The sequence below is a fragment of the Coregonus lavaretus genome (assembly GCF_964263955.1).
Source record: "Coregonus lavaretus genome assembly, contig: HAP1_SCAFFOLD_5550, whole genome shotgun sequence".
NCBI classification, from domain to species: domain Eukaryota; kingdom Metazoa; phylum Chordata; class Actinopteri; order Salmoniformes; family Salmonidae; genus Coregonus; species Coregonus lavaretus.
In genome coordinates, this window is record NW_028159295.1 from 2,832 (window position 1) to 22,568 (window position 19,737).

The 19,737-nt window shown below is 46.7% G+C and overlaps 1 protein-coding gene across 1 annotated transcript in view; it reads right to left on the reverse strand.

Annotated features, from left to right (window-relative positions):
- Positions 1-282: 282 nt before the first annotated feature.
- nox4 (NADPH oxidase 4) overlaps positions 283-19,737 on the reverse strand; it is a 31,949-nt gene continuing 12,494 nt past the window's right edge. The window contains exons 5-18 of the mRNA XM_084197338.1: positions 18,583-18,680; positions 18,450-18,477; positions 17,510-17,582; positions 16,346-16,426; positions 15,384-15,543; positions 13,683-13,847; positions 13,154-13,216; positions 12,380-12,440; positions 9,665-9,746; positions 5,521-5,640; positions 5,254-5,362; positions 2,582-2,650; positions 913-1,013; positions 283-814 (exon numbers count right to left, since the gene is read on the reverse strand). Of these exons, the coding sequence (XP_084053464.1) occupies positions 694-814; positions 913-1,013; positions 2,582-2,650; positions 5,254-5,362; positions 5,521-5,640; positions 9,665-9,746; positions 12,380-12,440; positions 13,154-13,216; positions 13,683-13,847; positions 15,384-15,543; positions 16,346-16,426; positions 17,510-17,582; positions 18,450-18,477; positions 18,583-18,680 (1,331 nt within the window). The 3' untranslated portion in view covers positions 283-693. The remainder of the gene's footprint in view (positions 815-912; positions 1,014-2,581; positions 2,651-5,253; positions 5,363-5,520; positions 5,641-9,664; positions 9,747-12,379; positions 12,441-13,153; positions 13,217-13,682; positions 13,848-15,383; positions 15,544-16,345; positions 16,427-17,509; positions 17,583-18,449; positions 18,478-18,582; positions 18,681-19,737) is intronic.

Genomic DNA, 19,737 nt, shown 5'->3' on the forward strand with positions numbered 1-19,737 from the left:
TCCATTAGAATACATAGAGGTTTTTAAAGATGAAAGGATTCCACAGGAAGGAAAGAAAAAAGGGTAGTGAAAGTGATAACAGACATCAGGTTGTTGCACAGCATCTCTCTGTAGTCCAGAGACAACTATTACAGAGTGGCAGTGGGTTGCCCTGAGGCACCAAGGCTCTGATGCCCCCCACACATAGAGTGTAACCCCATCCCAAATCAACCCCTCAGCCCTACCCCATGGCACTTCTTCACCATATTTATTTCTGTTGTATTTTTGACTTTGTTTTGTTTTACCCCATATGTAACTCTGTGTTGTTGTTTTTATCGCACTGCTTTGCTTTATCTTGGCCAGGTCGCAGTTGTAAATGAGAACTTGTTCTCAACTGGTTTACCTGGTTAAATAAAGGTGAAATAAAAATAAAAATAAATAAAAACCATCTGACAGGACTGGATTGGTGTGAGGCAAGCAATATGGCAGTGTTTTCTCAAAATGGTGGCTTGCAACCAGGTTCTCTTAGTTCGTGAACAAGTCCCAGTTGTTCGCTGGTGACGTCACTCAACACCAGTGAGAGTGATGCTTCTCTCTGATGGAAGGAGAACCAGTGAGTCACTTCCTGGTAGGTTGAAGTCAGCTGTCTCTCTGTGAGTCTGGGGTCAGGGGTCAGGGCCTATGGTCAGGGGTCACGGTGAGGGGTAGCTGGTCTCAGCTGAAGGACTCTTTGTTGAACTCAAACGTGGTTCCTGAGTAGCGGTCTGAGTTACACAGTCTGTGCAGAGTCTTGGAGATGCCTTTAGGCCCACAGCAGAACACCCCCACCCGCTTACTGAGGAGAGCACACACAATACAGATACAACATGACCACAATATCCTAAAATGATCCAATCAGAAGATGTCTTTAAACGCTCCAAACATTTTACTCACTGCTTATTGGTCTTCCCTATCTCCTCAAAGAGCAACTTCCACCTCGGTCGGCCAATCAGCAGCCGGGAACTCAGGGGGCGGTACCTCTCCTCAGAGATGTTCTGGACAGGAAACAGAACACAAAACAATTATAATGAGCTAGTGTTATTAGAGATCCAGGTAGAAGTTACGCTTTACCACAGATCTAGGATCAAATTACCCTAGCCCCAGAATCTAGGATCAGATTACCCTAGCCCAAAAATCTAGGATCAGATTACCCTAGCCCCAAAATCTAGGATCAGATTGCCCTAGCCCCAAAATCTAGGATCAGTTGACCCTAGCCCCAAAATCTAGGATCAGATTACCCTAGCCTCAGATCTGGGATTAGATTACCCTAGCCCCAGATCTAGGATCAGATTACCCTAGATCAGATTACACTAGCCCTAAAATCGAGGATCAGTTTACCCTAGCCCCAAAATCGAGGATCAAATTACCCTAGCCTCAGATCTAGGATCAAATTACCCTAGCCTCAGATCTAGGATCAGATTACCCTATCCCCAGATCTAGAATCAGATTACCCTAGCCCCAAACCAAGGGGTTTTAGGTGGATGAAAACATATCTGACCCTGCATCAGGGGTTAGGGGAAACTTTTACCTACTCTATGAGTACAGGCCTGAGTCTTACATGGAAAATAGCATCAACTGTGCAACATGAACTGGTTTGTATGATATTAAATGGCTGTGATATTAAAAGTCCACTTCTTGTATGCCTCTGAACCGTGAGCCCTGAACAAGATCACCGTGTCTGCTAGCTGGAGGCAGAGTGAAATTAAAAAGGACTGCAGTAATAAAACGCCTTCTGAAAGACTCTGTGAAAGGACTGCAGTAATAAAACGCCTTCTGAAAGACTCTGTGAAAGGACTGCAGTAATAAAACGCCTTCTGAAAGACTCTGTGAAAGTACTGCAGTAATAACACGCCTTCTGAAAGACTCTGTGAAAGGACTGCAGTAATAAAACGCCTTCTGAAAGACTCTGTGAAAGGACTGCAGTAATAAAACGCCTTCTGAAAGACTCTGTGAAAGGACTGCAGTAATAACACGCCTTCTGAAAGACTCTGTGAAAGGACTGCAGTAATAAAACGCCTTCTGAAAGACTCTGTGAAAGTACTGCAGTAATAACACGCCTTCTGAAAGACTCTGTGAAAGGACTGCAGTAATAAAACGCCTTCTGAAAGACTCTGTGAAAGTACTGAGTATCTCTTTGTACAATCCTTTCAGCTCCGCCAGAGAGAATGGCAGTAAGGGAAAGAAAGAGTGAAAGGAACACAGTTAAAGAGAGGGAGAGATTTAAAAGAGAGTGTTCTCCGGCAGTGCTGTAGAAAGGAGAAATAAAAAGATTGAAAGAATACATTCCACCTCCATACACACTGAAGGTAGCAGTGAACTATTGTTAACTGCTAAAAAAAAAAACAGTGATTATTTTACAGTGAAAGTTAACATGCTTCACTCTCTCTAGCCATCTCCTAGCTCTCTATCATTTTCTCTTCACCAATCTGTGGTGTACCCTACCCTCTACTGGCTGGCTGGCTGGCTGGCTGGCTGACTGGATGGAGTGAGTGAAGACTAACTGATTGACTGACTGACTGATTGATTGACAGACTGATTGACTGACGTTGTCTTTGAGTCTCACCTGAAGTCCATCTGCCTGGCTGACGAAGAGCTGCAGGTTCAGATAGTCAGGTCTATTTTCCTGCCACAGCTAGAGAGAGAGAGAGAGAGAGAGACGGAGAGAGAGGGGGAGAGAGAGATGGAATGAGAAAGAGAGCGAGAGAGAGGGTGAGAGAGAGAGAGAGAGAGAATGAGAGAGAGGGGAGGTTATATGAACATGCCTGATAGGCAGATCCAGTGGAGTCCGAAAATTATTGACACCCTTGATAAAGATGAGAAATAATAACTGTATAAAATAATTAATTCAAATACTGAGCTATATTGTATGCAACTAAAAAAAAGAGACAGAGAAAGAGATTTAGTTTAGCAAGTAAACGTTTTTTTCCTCAAAAAAGGTAGGGGTCTAAATTATTCACACCCCTAAAGATTTGTATAAATAAAGTAGTCAAAAGTTTAGTATTTGGTCCCATATTCATAGCACGCAATGACTACATAATGCTTCTGACTCTACAAACTTGTTGGATGCATTTACAGTTCGTTTAGGTTGTGTTTCAGATTATTTTTGTGCCCAATAGAAATTAATGGTAAATAATCTAGTGTCATGTTGGAGTCACTTTTATTGTAAATAAGAATAGAATATGTTTCTAAACACTTCTACATTAATGTGGATGCTACCACGATTATGTATAATCCTGAATGAATAGTGAATAATGATGATTGAGAAAGTTACAGAGGGTCAAAGATCATATCCCCAAGACATGTTAACCCCCCCTGTTATTGGTAATGGTGAGAGGTTGGCATGTCTTGGGGTTATGATCTTTGACTTTGACCCTCTGAAACTTCTCACTCATCATTATTAACAATTAATTCAGGATTATCCATAATCATGGTAGCATCCACATTAATGTCGATGTATGATTAATGTAGTACAAAATAGTCAACATTTGACTACTTTATTTATAAGAATCTTTAGGGATGTCAATCATTTTTACCCTTACCTTTTTGAAAAAAAAAATATTACTTTCTCTGAGCAATTGTATTAGTACAAAATAATATAATTTCCCAATTTGTTTAGCATACAACATAGCTCAGTAACACTTTATCTGGATAGTCCATCTCTAGATGCTCTACAGACTATCTACAGTAGCATTTCAACTACCTATCTACTAACCCTAACCCTAACCCTAAACTTAACCCTAACCCTAACCCTAACCCTAGCTCTAACGCTAACCTTAACCCTTATCCTAACCCTAACCCTAACCCTTATCCTTATCCTAACCCTAAACTTAACCCTAACCCTAACCCTAACCCTAGCTCTAACACTAACCTTAACCCTTATCCTAACCCTAACCTTAATCCTTATCCTAACCCTAACCCTAACCCTTATCCTAACCCTAACCTTAATCCTTATCCTAACCCTTATCCTAACCCTAAACCTAACCTTAACCCGTATCCTAACCCTAACACTAACCTTAACCCTTATCCTAACCCTAACCCTAACCCTAACCTTAATCCTTATCCTAACCCTAACATTAACCCTTATCCTAACCCTAACCTTAACCTTAACCCTTATCCTAACCCTAAACTTAACCCTAACCCTTATTCTAAACCTAACCGTAACCTTAGCAAGCAGTTGATTATCAACAGATAGTTTGTTGATAGTAACCAAATAAATGAGTTGTATCATATAATTTAAGTCAAGTATGTGCTAAATCGGCTCCATTTACCGCTCAAAACTTGAATAGTCACTATTATCTAGTAATTATTAAACTATTATCAGGTAATTCACCTTGGTGGATATCAAGTTTTGCTTACTGTTGAGGCTTGGGCAAATTTCGTTTCTTATTTGATGTTTTAAGCTTGATACAAATCCAGACTATCCAAAAAAAGTGTGACCCAGTCATTATTGCTCATCTTTATCAAGGGTGTCAATAATTTCGGGCCCCACTATACATCAACAGAGACACTGAGTCCCTAGACAGTGATATAACGGCAGATTTCAGCCCCTTCACTACAGTCACTAGATGGTGATATAACCCCAGATATCAGCCCCTCCACTACAGTCACTAGATGGTGATATAACCCCAGATATCAGCCCCTCCACTACAGTCACTAGATGGTGATATAACCCCAGATATCAGCCCCTCCACTACAGTCACTAGATGGTGATATAACCCCAGATATCAGCCCCTCCACTACAGTCACTAGATGGTGCTATAACCCCAGATATCAGCCCCTCCACTACAGGCCTATAGAGGGCGCTCTGCCCCTGCTCTGGGAGAGCACCAGCAGGTTTTTAAACAGTACACTAAGAGGAGAAAGATAAAAGATGGACCCCAGCCTCGGGCCTCAGGGCAGGAGGTGCCATACAACCTCTCTACCCCAGCCTCTGCCGAGTCCCCAACAACCGGATGTTCCGGTTATCAGGGGAAATGGAAAGAGAGTTTGTGAAGCGACTTCCGCTTTTGGACGTTAACTCCTCCTCCACATTTACAGGATTGGTTGAACCGTGCAGAAGAGAACCTCTGCCGACAGTTTTTTTTTCTTCTTCTTGTCAACATCAGTATGTAGGGGATCTAGTCTCAGGCGTTTCTTTTACGCCTGCTACATTAGGTTACTCCATCCCTGATGTTTAGCCCTGACCTCTGGCCTTATATTTAACCCAGACTTTTGACCCCTAGTCCCCAGGCTGACCTTGTGATGTAAGGCACACAGCAGCTCAGCGAACCAGTAGAAGGACTGCAGCTCCCTGCACACCCACACAAAGTATAGCCTCCTCAGACGGAAATGCCTCCAGCCATCCCTGAGACAGACCACACACACACATACACACACACACACACACACACACACACACACACATAAAGTACAGTGTGAGAATTTGGGCATTAAGCCCATGTCAAAACATTCACACCAATGGTAAACCAACAACCAACCATCTCTTGTCAGACAGCCACTCACAGCAGGGCGTGCAGAATGCAGGCGAATGGCGTGACTCCGATCCCACCCGCCACACACAGACTGACTTCGTAGTTAAACACCTCCTGTGACGGACTGCCGAACGGACCATCCACGTACAGCCTACACACATAGTGGGAAGGACAACAATAGTGAGACAGTGACAAATTACACACCCACTCACACTCACACAAACACACTACTTTAGACATTAAGACAAGTGGCTTTTGTATGTTCACCTAAATCATTGTGGTGGTCTACACTCTCAGGACCTCATTTATAGTGAATGAATCGTAAACTAGGACACACACACACATACTGTATACACACAAACACACACTACAAACACACACTAGGGCTGCCAATGACTTCCTTTGAGGTCAGGCAAACATAAACAAACAGGCAACATCCTGCATGTCAGTCCCACAGCCAGAGAGAAGGAGAAACAGGCAACATCCTGCATGTCAGTCCCACAGCCAGAGAGAAGGAGAAACAGGCAACATCCTGCATGTCAGTCCCACAGCCAGAGAGAAGGAGAAACAGGCAACATCCTGCATGTCAGTCCCACAGCCAGAGAGAAGGAGAAACAGGCAACATCCTGCATGTCAGTCCCACTGCCAGAGAGAAGGAGAAACAGGCAACATCCTGCATGTCAGTCCCACGGCCAGAGAGAAGGAGAAACGGGCAACATCCTGCATGTCAGTCCCACAGCCAGAGAGAAGGAGAAACAGGCAACATCCTGCATGTCAGTCCCACAGCCAGAGAGAAGGAGAAACAGGCAACATCCTGCATGTCAGTCCCACGGCCAGAGAGAAGGAGAAACAGGCAACATCCTGCATGTCAGTCCCACAGCCAGAGAGAAGGAGAAACAGGCAACATCCTGCATGTCAGTCCCACAGCCAGAGAGAAGGAGAAACAGGCAACATCCTGCATGTCAGTCCCACGGCCAGAGAGAAGGAGAAACAGGCAACATCCTGCATGTCAGTCCCACAGCCAGAGAGAAGGAGAAACAGGCAACATCCTGCATGTCAGTCCCACAGCCAGAGAGAAGGAGAGATCAGGATGATAACCCATAAAACAAATAAATATAATGGAGGGGGGATTCTCAGAGCTGATAAACACCCCCTATCCCTACAGCAGAGATAGAGAGAGCGAGAGAGAGAAATTGAGATGGGAAAGAGGAGGGAGATGGGAGAGAGAGAGAGAGAGAGAGAGAGAGAGAGAGAGAGAGAGAGAGAGAGAGAGAGAGAGAGAGAGAGAGAGAGAGAAATTGAGATGGGAGATGAGAGAGAGGAGGGAGATGGGAGGAAGAGTGAGAAGATAGAAAGAAAAACAGGAGGAGAACAAGAGAACAGTCTAGAGAGCAGGAACACATTTTCCCCTCCTTCATCTCTAGAGAACAGGAACACACATTTCCCCCTCCTTCATCTCTAGAGAACAGGAACACACATTTCCCCTCCTTCATCTCTGAACCAGCTGCATAAACACTTCACCCTACACCGGAACACACACACAGTCACACACAGTCACTCACACCGACACACACATACAGTCACACACCACACACAGTCTGCACAATGACAAACCACAAATTGTTCTGAGCAGAATGTGAGAGTTTATCTTATGGTCTTTTCTGAATTAGACATGACAGTTTGAGTTTCTCAAGTTAGGACTCAGTCCTTGGAGAGTTCACTGTGTCAACACCTAACAAGAATGAAGACAATGTGATTCCCAGCTGGTGCAACTGCAAAACACACGCGCACATACACAAATACACACACACACATACACATACACAAACATACACACACACACCTGTGACCATGACAATCTCGACCAGGTTGTTTGCTATCACAAGCTCAGATCCCCGGAGCCAGCACAGCCCACAGACAAAGAATCAATGAGCCTCACACACACACACACACACACACTGACAGACGCACACAAACATACACCAGGAAGGGTGTGAGGGCAGGGGTCAGAGGGTCATAACCTTTGCCCTCTGTGTGATTCTGAGCCGTCATGGGAAATAATGTCAGCTGCATCACTGAGGTAAGAGACAACTACCCACAGACAGACAAAGACAAATAGATACAGTGGTGTGTGTGTGTGTGTGTGTGTGTGTGTGTGTGTGTGACTGTGTGTTCCTAGATTGAGTCCCTCTATCCCCATCCCCCTCTGACCCTCTGAATTGTGACCTCTCTCTCTCTCTCAAAGCTGACGCCCCCTGAGTTCACACTGACTGACCAAGTCCTACTAGCAAACTATACTACTACTACTACCACACACACACACCTACAGTCGTGGTCAAAAGTTTTGAGAATGACACAAATATTAATTTTCACAAAGTCTGTTGCCTCAGTTTTTATGATGGCAATTTGCATATACTCCAGAATGTTATGAAGAGTGATCAGATGAATTGCAATTAATTGCAAAGTCCCTCTTTGCCATGAAAATGAACTTAATCCCCAAAAGAACATTTCCACTGCATTTCAGCCCTGCCACAAAAGGACCAGCTGCCATCATGTCAATGATTCTCTCGTTAACACAGGTGAGAGTGTTGATGAGGACAAGGCTGGAGATCACTCTGTCATGCTGATTGAGTTAGAATAACAGACTGGAAGCTTTAAAAGGAGGGTGGTGCTTGAAATCATTGTTCTTTCTCTGTTAACCATGGTTACCTGCAAGGAAACACGTGCCGTCATCATTGCTTTGCACAAAAAGGGCTTCACAGGCAAGGATATTGCTGCTAGTAAGATTGCACCTAAATCAACCATATATTGGATCATCAAGAACTTCAAGGAGAGAGGTTCAATTGTTGTGAAGAAGGCTTCAGGGCACCCAAGAAAGACCAGCAAGCGCCAGGGCCGTCTCCTAAAGTTGATTCAGCTGCGGGATCGGGGCACCGCCAGTGCAGAACTTGCTCAGGAATGGCAGCAGGCAGGTGTGAGTGCATCTGCACGCACAGTGAGGCGAAGACTTTTGGAGGATGGCCTGGTGTCAAGAAGGGCAGCGAGGAAGCCACTTCTCTCCAGGAAAAACATCAGGGACAGACTGATATTCTGCAAAAGGTACAGGGATTGGACTGCTGAGTCATTTTCTCTGATGAATCCCCTTTCCGATTGTTTGGGGCATCCGGAAAAAAGCTTGTCCGGAGAAGACAAGGTGAGCGCTACCATCAGTCCTGTGTCATGACAACAGTAAAGCATCCTGAGACCATTCATGTGTGGGGTTGCTTCTCAGCCAAGGGAGTGGGCTCACTCACAATTTTGCCTAAGAACACAGCCATGAATAAAGAATGGTACCAACACATCCTCCGAGAGCAACTTCTCCCAACCATCCAAGAACAGTTTGGTGACGAACAATGCCTTTTCCAGCATGATGGAGCACCTTGTCGTAAGGCAAAAGTGATAACTAAGTGGCTCGGGGAACAAAACATCAACATTTTGGGTCCATGGCCAGGAAACTCCCCAGACCTTAATCCCATTGAGAACGTGTGGTCAATCCTCAAGAGGCGGGTGGACAAACAAAAACCCACAAATTCTGACAAACTCCAAGCATTGATTATGCAAGAATGGGCTGCCATCAGTCAGGATGTGGCCCAGAAGTTAATTAACAGCATCCCAGGGCGGATTGCAGAGGTCTTGAAAAAGAAGGGTCAACACTGCAAATATTGACTCTCTGCATAAACGTAATGTAATTGTCAATAAAAGCCTTTGACACTTATGGAATGCTTGTAATTATACTTCAGTATACCATAGTAACATCTGACAAAAATATCTAAAAACACTGAATCAGCAAACTTTGTGAAGACCAATACTTGTGTCATTCTCAAAACTTTTGACCACGACTGTACACTCTTAGAAAAAAGTGTTCCATAAGGGTTCTTCAGCTGTCCCCATAGGATAACTATGTTTGGTTCCAGGTAGAATCCTTTTGGGTTCCATGTAGGACCCTCTGTGGAAAGGGTTCGACATAGGCCCCAAAATGATTATAACTGGAACCAAAAGAGTTCTACATGGAACCAAAAAGGGTTCTGCAACGGGTTCTCCTATGGAGACAGCCGAAGAACCCTTTTAGGTTCTAGATATCACCTTTTTTTTCTAAGAGTGTACGCACTCACGCACACTCACAGGGTCAAACCTACTTTGGGTATCTCCTCTGTTGCACCATGGGTAGGATCTCTGACTCGGCTCCCGGCTCAGGAAGCAACAACTCCGTAAAACGTTCTGAATAAGAGAGGAGAGAGGGATGAGACAAAAAGAAAACAGATGGAGGAGGAGAGTGAAGAAAATAAAGGAGAACAGACAGGACAAGGCATGAGATGAGAGGGGGAGAACAGAGAGACAAGAGGAGAGAAGAAACAGCACATTGACTGGCTGTACTGTAGCTTGTTTGGGGTTGTGGTAGGACTGGCTGTACTGTAGCTTGTTTGGGGTTGTGGTAGGACTGGCTGTACTGTAGCTTGTTTGGGGTTGTGGTAGGACTGGCTGTCCTGTAGCTTGTTTGGGGTTGTGGTAGGACTGGCTGTACTGTAGCTTGTTTGGGGTTGTGGTAGGACTGGCTGTCCTGTAGCTTGTTTGGGGTTGTGGTAGGACTGGCTGTACTGTAGCTTGTTTGGGGTTGTGGTAGGACTGGCTGTCCTGTAGCTTGTTTGGGGTTGTGGTAGGACTGGCTGTACTGTAGCTTGTTTGGGGTTGTGGTAGGACTGGCTGTACTGTAGCTTGTTTGGGGTTGTGGTAGGACTGGCTGTCCTGTAGCTTGTTTGGGGTCGTGGTAGGACTGGCTGTCCTGTAGCTTGTTTGGGGTTGTGGTAGGACTGGCTGTACTGTAGCTTGTTTGGGGTTGTGGTAGGACTGGCTGTCCTGTAGCTTGTTTGGGGTCGTGGTAGGACTGGCTGTACTGTAGCTTGTTTGGGGATGTGGTAGGACTGGCTGTCCTGTAGCTTGTTTGGGGTTGTGGTAGGACTGGCTGTACTGTAGCTTGTTTGGGGTTGTGGTAGGACTGGCTGTCCTGTAGCTTGTTTGGGGTGGTGGTAGGACTGGCTGTCCTGTAGCTTGTTTGGGGTTGTGGTAGGACTGGCTGTACTGTAGCTTGTTTGGGGTTGTGGTAGGACTGGCTGTCCTGTAGCTTGTTTGGGGTTGTGGTAGGACTGGCTGTCCTGTAGCTTGTTTGGGGTTGTGGTAGGACTGGCTGTCCTGTAGCTTGTTTGGGGTTGTGGTAGGACTGGCTGTACTGTAGCTTGTTTGGGGTTGTGGTAGGACTGGCTGTCCTGTAGCTTGTTTGGGGTTGTGGTAGGACTGGCTGTCCTGTAGCTTGTTTGGGGTTGTGGTAGGACTGGCTGTCCTGTAGCTTGTTTGGGGTTGTGGTAGGACTGGCTGTCCTGTAGCTTGTTTGGGGTTGTGGTAGGACTGGCTGTACTGTAGCTTGTTTGGGGTTGTGGTAGGACTGGCTGTACTGTAGCTTGTTTGGGGTTGTGGTAGGACTGGCTGTCCTGTAGCTTGTTTGGGGTTGTGGTAGGACTGGCTGTCCTGTAGCTTGTTTGGGGTTGTGGTAGGACTGGCTGTACTGTAGCTTGTTTGGGGTTGTGGTAGGACTGGCTGTCCTGTAGCTTGTTTGGGGTTGTGGTAGGACTGGCTGTACTGTAGCTTGTTTGGGGTTGTGGTAGGACTGGCTGTCCTGTAGCTTGTTTGGGGTTGTGGTAGGACTGGCTGTCCTGTAGCTTGTTTGGGGTTGTGGTAGGACTGGCTGTCCTGTAGCTTGTTTGGGGTTGTGGTAGGACTGGCTGTACTGTAGCTTGTTTGGGGTTGTGGTTCGGTTTGTCTTCTTAGGCTTAATAGGCGTTATTTGATGCATCCCTACAGCATAACATCATGAAAACAGCCTTTTTTGTTTCCTTGATTGTGAGAGGCATCTGTTAAACCAATAAAGATATTCAGGTCCTCTGCACATCACCGCTTTACTATGTGTTTGTGTGGACTTAATAAAAGTAAACTTTTCAGTTGAAATATCACCACCTGTTGCTGTGCTGACTAGTCTATAACAGAGAGAGAAGAGAAAAGCAGCCGCCGCTACAGAGAACAGGGGGTTTCCTAACCATGCCATAACACTGCTGGAACCATGTTAGCCCTCAGAACCCTGCACTAACACTGCTGGAACCATGTTAGCCCTCAGAACCCTGCACTAACATTGCTGGGGCCATGTTAGCCCTCAGAACCCTCCACTAACACTGCTGGAGCCATTTTAGCCCTCAGAACCCTGCACTAACACTGCTGGAGCCATTTTAGCCCTCAGAACCCTGCACTAACACTGCTGGAACCATGTTAGCCCTCAGAACCCTCCACTAACACTGCTGGAACCACGTTAGCCCTCAGAACCCTCCACTAACACTGCTGGAACCATGTTAGCCCTCAGAACCCTGCCCTAACACTGCTGGAACCATGTTAGCCCTCAGAACCCTGCACTAACACTGCTGGAGCCATTTTAGCCCTCAGAACCCTGCACTAACACTGCTGGAACCATGTTAGCCCTCAGAACCCTGCACTAACACTGCTGGAGCCATTTTAGCCCTCAGAACCCTGCACTAACACTGTCAGAACCCTGCACGAACACTGCTGGAGCCATGTTAGCCCTGAGAACCCTGCACTAACACTGTCAGAACCCTGCACTAACACTGCTGGAGCTATGTTAGCCCTCAGCCTACGGAAGCCTCCGGAAATGGATTCTCCCAAGCAAGGATTAGAAGGGGGATAAAACAAATCTCCCCCGCAATTCTGTCATTTCTGAGATGGTGCAGGCTGTCCCTGGAGCTTAGGGAGGATGTGCGGGAGATCCACTGTGTTGTGCTGTGTTGTTCACTCACCAGTCCAGTCTCCCACCACTCTGAGATGTATTCCTAATGTTTCTTTCTTCTCCGTGGGACACTGCAAGCAAGAGCACAGACAATGAGTCATTCACATTCACACACACACACACACACACACAGACAAAGCGTGCCTCGGCCTGGTGTTTTATGGGGGGTTGTAGCAGGGTACAGAATCACTGACAAAGAGCAGACAGACCCCTGAGGGCAGTAACATTGTCTGCCAACAGGAAAGCAGTGTGCATGTACATTGTGTGTGTGTGTGTGCTTGTGTGTGTGTGTGTGTGTGTCTGTGTATATGATGTGTGTACATGCACGCGCTTGTCTGTGCGTGCGTGAATGTTAAAAAGGAGGGGATCAGGTTCCTGAAGTAAGGCCCCCTTGGTTTGTCTCTTATTCCAGAACAAGAATGTTATTTCTGGCAAATTGATAAAGAACTGTAGATGATGTGTGAGGGATTTGAAGTGTCAACTGCCAATCTACCTGCCTAACCCTAACCCTAACCCTAACCCCCCTGCCTCCACATCAATGAGAGAACTGGAGCCGAGGGGCCTCAGAGAGAGAGAAAGAACTTCACGTGTACCAGGGGGTAAAAAGTTAGGTTGTTGCACGTGCCTTTAGATGTGAGTATTGTGTCATGTTTGAGGTATGTGGAGAGAAAGCATGGGGAATTGATACCACTGTGTGTGAGGAAGCCTCCTTTAACTGTTCAACAGACTTCGATCTGCACATTTCTTGTTTGATTTGTGAGAAAAACCAACTGGACCAACTTACCGCAGTCAGAGTGAAGGGATGATTTTCAAATGATGACACACTGGGACAGTTTAGTACAATGTACTGAGAAAGAAAGGGGGAGAGGGAGAAAAGATGGAGGGAGAAATAGACAGAGAAAAAAATCAATTCTGAAACTTTATACAGTTGTTCTACTCATGACTACTGCCAGATTCCAAGCCATTCCCTTGCCCCAAACCCTTGAATATGGAGATAGATTTCTATGTATTTGAAACTATATGGGCATATTCACAGACTGTGATTTGTATTTAAAAGTTGCATTCTATATTTGCACAACACTTATTTTGTTTGTGACTCACTACTTATATATTAAAAAATAAAAAATTGAAATCTATCTCCATACTTGAGACTTCCTACAGATCTCAGGTAAGTAATATTGCAGAAATGACTACCTTTCTGCTACTTTGGTTGAGGTGTAAATAATATGGCAGAGTAAGTGTTACCTTACTGCTAACTTAGTCCAGAGCCATGCCACAGTGTGGTTCCTATAGTAACTCTACCTGTCACTCACTTGTCCTGGGTGGGCTTTAAAGTCCTTCTTCAGCATGCGCAGCTCGATGACGTCACAGGGATGCCTGACGACAGCAACTATGGTGACGGGGGAGTTGCTCCGAATGTAGCGATACAGCCTCTCAGCGCAGTAGAGACACAGAGGACCAGACACCCACAGCCAGGTCTACACACACACACTAATTAGTCCCAGCCAGGGAGAGGCCAGTCCAGAGGAGATTTGATATTATGAGATAACACTGGCACTTAACAAGCATGTGCACACAGAGGCCTTCACCCCTCCCCTACACCCCTACCACTCCACCTCACCCCCCATCCTCCCCTACACCCCTACCACTCCACCTCACCCCCCATCCTCCCCTACACCCCTACCACACCACCTCACCCCCCATCATCCTCCCCTACACCCCTACCACTCCACCTCACCCCCCATCCTCCCCTACACCCCTACCACTCCACCACACCCCCCATCCTCCCCTACACCCCTACCACTCCACCTCACCCCCCATCCTCCCCTACACCCCTACCACTCCACCTCACCCCCCATCCTCCCCTACACCCCTACCACACCACCTCACCCCCCATCATCCTCCCCTACACCCCTATCACTCCAACTGACCCCCCAACCTCCCCTACCACTCCACCTCACCCCCCATCCACCCCTATCACTCCACCTCACCCCCCATCATCCACCCCTACACCTCTATCACTCCACCTCAACCTCCATCCTCCCCTACACCCCTACCACTCCACCTCACCCCCCATCCTCCCCTACACCCCTACCACTCCACCTCACCCCCCATCCTCCCCTACACCCCTACCACTCCACCTCACCCCCCATCCTCCCCTACACCCCTACCACTCCACCTCACCCCCCATCCTCCCCTACACCCCTACCACTCCACCTCACCCCCCATCCTCCCCTACACCCCTACCACTCCACCTCACCCCCCATCCTCCCCTACACTCCTATCACTCCACCCCCCCCCCCATCATCCTCCCCTACACCCCTACCACTCCACCTCACCCCCCATCCTCCCCTACACCCCTACCACTCCACCACACCCCCCATCCTCCCCTACACCCCTACCACTCCACCACACCCCCCATCCTCCCCTACACCCCTACCACTCCACCTCACCCCCCATCCTCCCCTACACCCCTACCACTCCACCTCACCCCCCATCCTCCCCTACACCCCTACCACTCCACCTCACCCCCCATCCTCCCCTACACCCCTACCACACCACCTCACCCCCCATCATCCTCCCCTACACCCCTATCACTCCAACTGACCCCCCAACCTCCCCTACCACTCCACCTCACCCCCCATCCACCCCTATCACTCCACCTCACCCCCCATCATCCACCCCTACACCTCTATCACTCCACCTCAACCTCCATCCTCCCCTACACCCCTACCACTCCACCTCACCCCCCATCCTCCCCTACACCCCTACCACTCCACCTCACCCCCCATCCTCCCCTACACCCCTACCACTCCACCTCACCCCCCATCCTCCCCTACACCCCTACCACTCCACCTCACCCCCCATCCTCCCCTACACCCCTACCACTCCACCTCACCCCCCATCCTCCCCTACACCCCTACCACTCCACCTCACCCCCCATCCTCCCCTACACTCCTATCACTCCACCCCCCCCCCCCCACACACACACACACAAACACAGACGCACACACCTCAGGTGAGTTGGGTTGGAACCGAGCCTCCTCCCTGCAGCTCCATCCATCTCCTCCATCCTGTCCTGACTCCTCCTCTGTCCTGTCCGGGTTAGTCTGATTGGCTCTGAGACAGCCAGGGGGGTGGGCCTCGAAGTTGGTCTGGTACTTCAGAGCACCACTATTGGACGAGAAAGAGTGAGAAATGATGATGATGATGAAGAAGAATACAACATTCCAGCTCTGAAGATTCTAAATGGTCTACATGTGCAGGTGCATGTGCATGCATGCGTGGGTGTGTGTTAACCTGGGGCAGTAGAGTTGAGTAACAAAGTGAATGGGTCAGTGTGTTAGTATGATGGGGACAGCTCAACGTCAGCTCTGTCTGGACTGATGCAATAGTATGATAGTAATGCCATTAAAATGCATTCTATACCTCTCTGTATCCAACACTATGAAAACATACTGATAGTACTACTCAGTCATGACTGACCCCTTAATCAAGGCGTCCGCATGCTTCCCAGCCAAAACAGTTCGGAAGAGTTTGTGCATATTTTGTGAAATGTTTGTTCATTTTTATTCCGGCTGTTCGGGCACACAAAAATGTTTCTAGAGGCAACCTGAAGTTCGGAGCCGAAGTCCATGCCCCTTCGTCAGTGATTGGTCAAGAGTAGGGATTCTTCAATAAAGTATTTGTCATTCAGCAAGAGACAACTCGTTTTCATGCAAATGTTTTCATTGCGAAATACTGCACCAAACATCTTAGTTAGATCTTAGTATATACTGGCTACAGTGTCTCAAGATGGACAAACAGTACTATAGGCACTTTTTTCTTGTTTTTCAAGCGAATGTCTTTTAAGGGAGTATGTGAATAAACTTGTTTGGTTCGGCTAGCCGAGTTCTGCTAGGCGGCAGCCGAACTGAAGCATGCTGACACCTTTAATCAGACACAGCCCCATACCAAAGGTGATAAGTTAACTTACCCGACCACATGCACCATCAGTATGATGTAGAACACTATGAAGAGGTTGTGGGTGTACCAGAATATCTCATAGTTGGACACCCTGAAACACAGAGGACATTCCACAAACATGATGATATCATGATATATGAGATTACCGTAAGGTCTTATTAACATCACCGCATATCTTCATACATGAGATTACCACAAGGTCCACAACTGCATATTTTCACATTTTCAGCAGAAAAACTATTTTAGGGAGTGCTGTGGAATGACAGGAAGATACGAGTGGAGGAGAAAAGCAGACAAAAAGAGAGAGAAAGAATCCAGGAGAAGAGAGAGAGAGAGACAGGTCAGAGCATAATTGAGGACATGAGGAGCCACGCCTTTTAACTCACAGGGTCTCTTTAGCCAGAGGAGGGCAGGACAGTGTGTGTGTGTGTGTGTGTGTGTGTGTGTGTGTGTGTGTGTGTGTGTGTGTGTGTGTGTGTGTGTGTGTGTGTGTGTGTGTGTGTGTGTGTGTGTGTGTGTGTGTGTGTGCGCGCATGAGTAGGGCTGTCACAATTAGCAAGGTCATTACAGACAACGACCCCCAACAAACACCACTTACACCAAACAACACTTGAAACGCAGTCACCCTCCTAGAACGCTCTGAACACACACACAACCACATTACCCTTTGAACATCAGTGTCTCCCTACAATATTGGGACTAACACCCACCCCATCTATACACACACACAGGTGCTGGCCTAAGGCCTGAGTGGACATGCCTCTGATCCTGCATTAAATTACAACAGGCAAGGCAGAGAACACCACAATAAGGACCCAGTCTAAATCAAAGCCCAGGACCTCTCCTTGCTGCCCCCTGTGACCTCAGTAATGACAGAGTTCTGTCCACAAAGTTAGTTGGTCCCCTTATCCTGGACATCTAAGACTGACAGACACACATGTAAGTAATTTAGCAGACACTCTTATCCAGAGCGACTTAGAGGAGCAATTAGGGTTAAGTGCCTTGCTCAAGGGCACATCGACAAATGTTTCACCTAGTTGGCTTGGGGATTCGAACCAGCAATCTTTGGTTACTGGCCCAATGCTCTTAACTACTAGCCTATCACACACACACACACACACCACAGCCATGAGATGGTCTGTGTTGAAGATGATGATGATGTTAAGCGCTTTACCTGATGCAGTAGGAAGAGGCAGTGAACATCAGAAAGAGGATGAGGACCAATAGGATACCAGTGATCCCCGGGACTAAAGCACATCCACCAATCAGAGAACAGAGAGACAGAGTCATAAGATTATTAACCAATCAGAGAACAAAGAGACAGAGTTATAACATTAATAATCAATCAGTGAACAAAGAGACAGAGTCATAATATAATTAACCAATCAGAGAACAGAGACAGATTCCTATCATTAATAACCGATTAGTGAACAAAGACAAGACAGTGATGATATCATTATTCATAGTGTTAGATAGTTGGGGAAGGGGATAGGGAAGGTTTTCAGACTGGACTAGACTACCAGGAGGAGGATAGGGAAGGTTTTCAGACTGGACTAGACTACCAGGAAGAGGATAGGGAAGGTTTTCAGACTGGACTAGACTACCAGGAAGAGGATAGGGAAAGTTTTCAGACTGGACTAGACTACCAGGAGGAGGATAGGGAAAGTTTTCAGACTGGACTAGACTACCAGGAGGAGGATAGGGAATGTTTTCAGACTGGACTAGACTACCAGGAGGAGGATAGGGAATGTTTTCAGACTGGACTAGACTACCAGGAGGAGGATAGGGAATGTTTTCAGACTGGACTAGACTACTAGGAAGTGGCTAGGGATAAATAAATAAAGTTTGAACTTTTTAAGTGTGTGTGTGTGTGTGTGTGTGTGTGTGTGTGTGTGTGTGTGTGTGTGTGTGTGTGTGTGTGTGTGGTGTCTAGTACTGACAGAAACCCCCTCTCTTCTTGGCATACCGCCACCCTAATCTCAAACACATTCATGAGTTTATGGTTACCCTGGAAACATTTGGAACCAAGACCAAAATGCTGTACATGCCCTTCGGCTAGGCAACCCGCCTGTGAAACAGCCCAGTTTATTATATGAGAACCCCGGCAGACTCACCTGTAGTCAGAATGATGAGTCTGGGGTCCTGGGGAAGACAACCACAGGTTAACACAGGTTGTGTGTGTGTGTGTGTGTGTGTGTCTGTGTGAGTGTGTGCGCATGTGTGTGTCTGCGTGCGTGCACATCTTACCTCTCCCCTGTAGCGAGCAACGTTGAGAGAAGGGAACTCTTCTGAGTATCTGATGCTGAAGTTGACCACGTTGGCCAGATGAGCCGATACGTGCACAACTAAAGAACACATCACAACACTGGGTTACAACAGAGCAAAACTCACCCTCATACGCACATCTCTTTCTCTATTCAGCACACAGCAATAGCGATGGGGGAGAAATCGATACAGTTACATTTCACAATATTATTTTGGACAATATGATATCGATACTTTGACTTTGTTTTTGCTAGGTAGTGTTAGCTTGTTCTCCATCTTCTTTTTAAATAGTGAGCCAACATGTTTCAGCCCTTTTCTTTCCATGACTGATCAAAATTCATTTTCTCATGCTCTCTCTGCAGCAGATATATAACCTTAACCCTTTAACCTTTTAACCTAACTCTAACCCCTTAACCTTAACCCTAACCTTAACCCCTAACCACTAGCCTAGCTAATATTAGTCACCTAACTAACGTTAGTGTTAGCCACATAGCCACCAAGCTAACGTTAGCCACAACAAATTGGAATGTGTAACTTATCATACGTTTTGCAAATTCGTAACATATTGTATGAATTGCAATTTGTAATATACAGTGGGGGAAAAAAGTATTTAGTCAGCCACCAATTGTGCAAGTTCTCCCACTTAAAAAGATGAGAGAGGCCTGTAATTTCCATCATAGGTACACGTCAACTATGACAGACAAAATGAGGAAAAAAAATCCAGAAAATCACATTGTAGGATTTTTTATGAATTTATTTGCAAATTATGGTGGAAAACAAGTATTTGGTCGATAACAAAAGTTACTCAATACTTTGTTATATACCCTTTGTTGGCAATGACACAGGTCAAACGTTTTCTGTAAGTCTTCACAAGGTTTTCACACACTGTTGCTGGTATTTTGGCCCATTCCTCCATGTAGATCTCCTCTAGAGCAGTGATGTTTTGGGGCTGTCGCTGGGCAACACGGACTTTCAACTCCCTCCAAAGATTTTCTATGGGGTTGAGATCTGGAGACTGGCTAGGCCACTCCAGGACCTTGAAATGCTTCTTACGAAGCCACTCCTTCGTTGCCCGGGCGGTGTGTTTGGGATCATTGTCATGCTGAAAGACCCAGCCACGTTTCATCTTCAATGCCC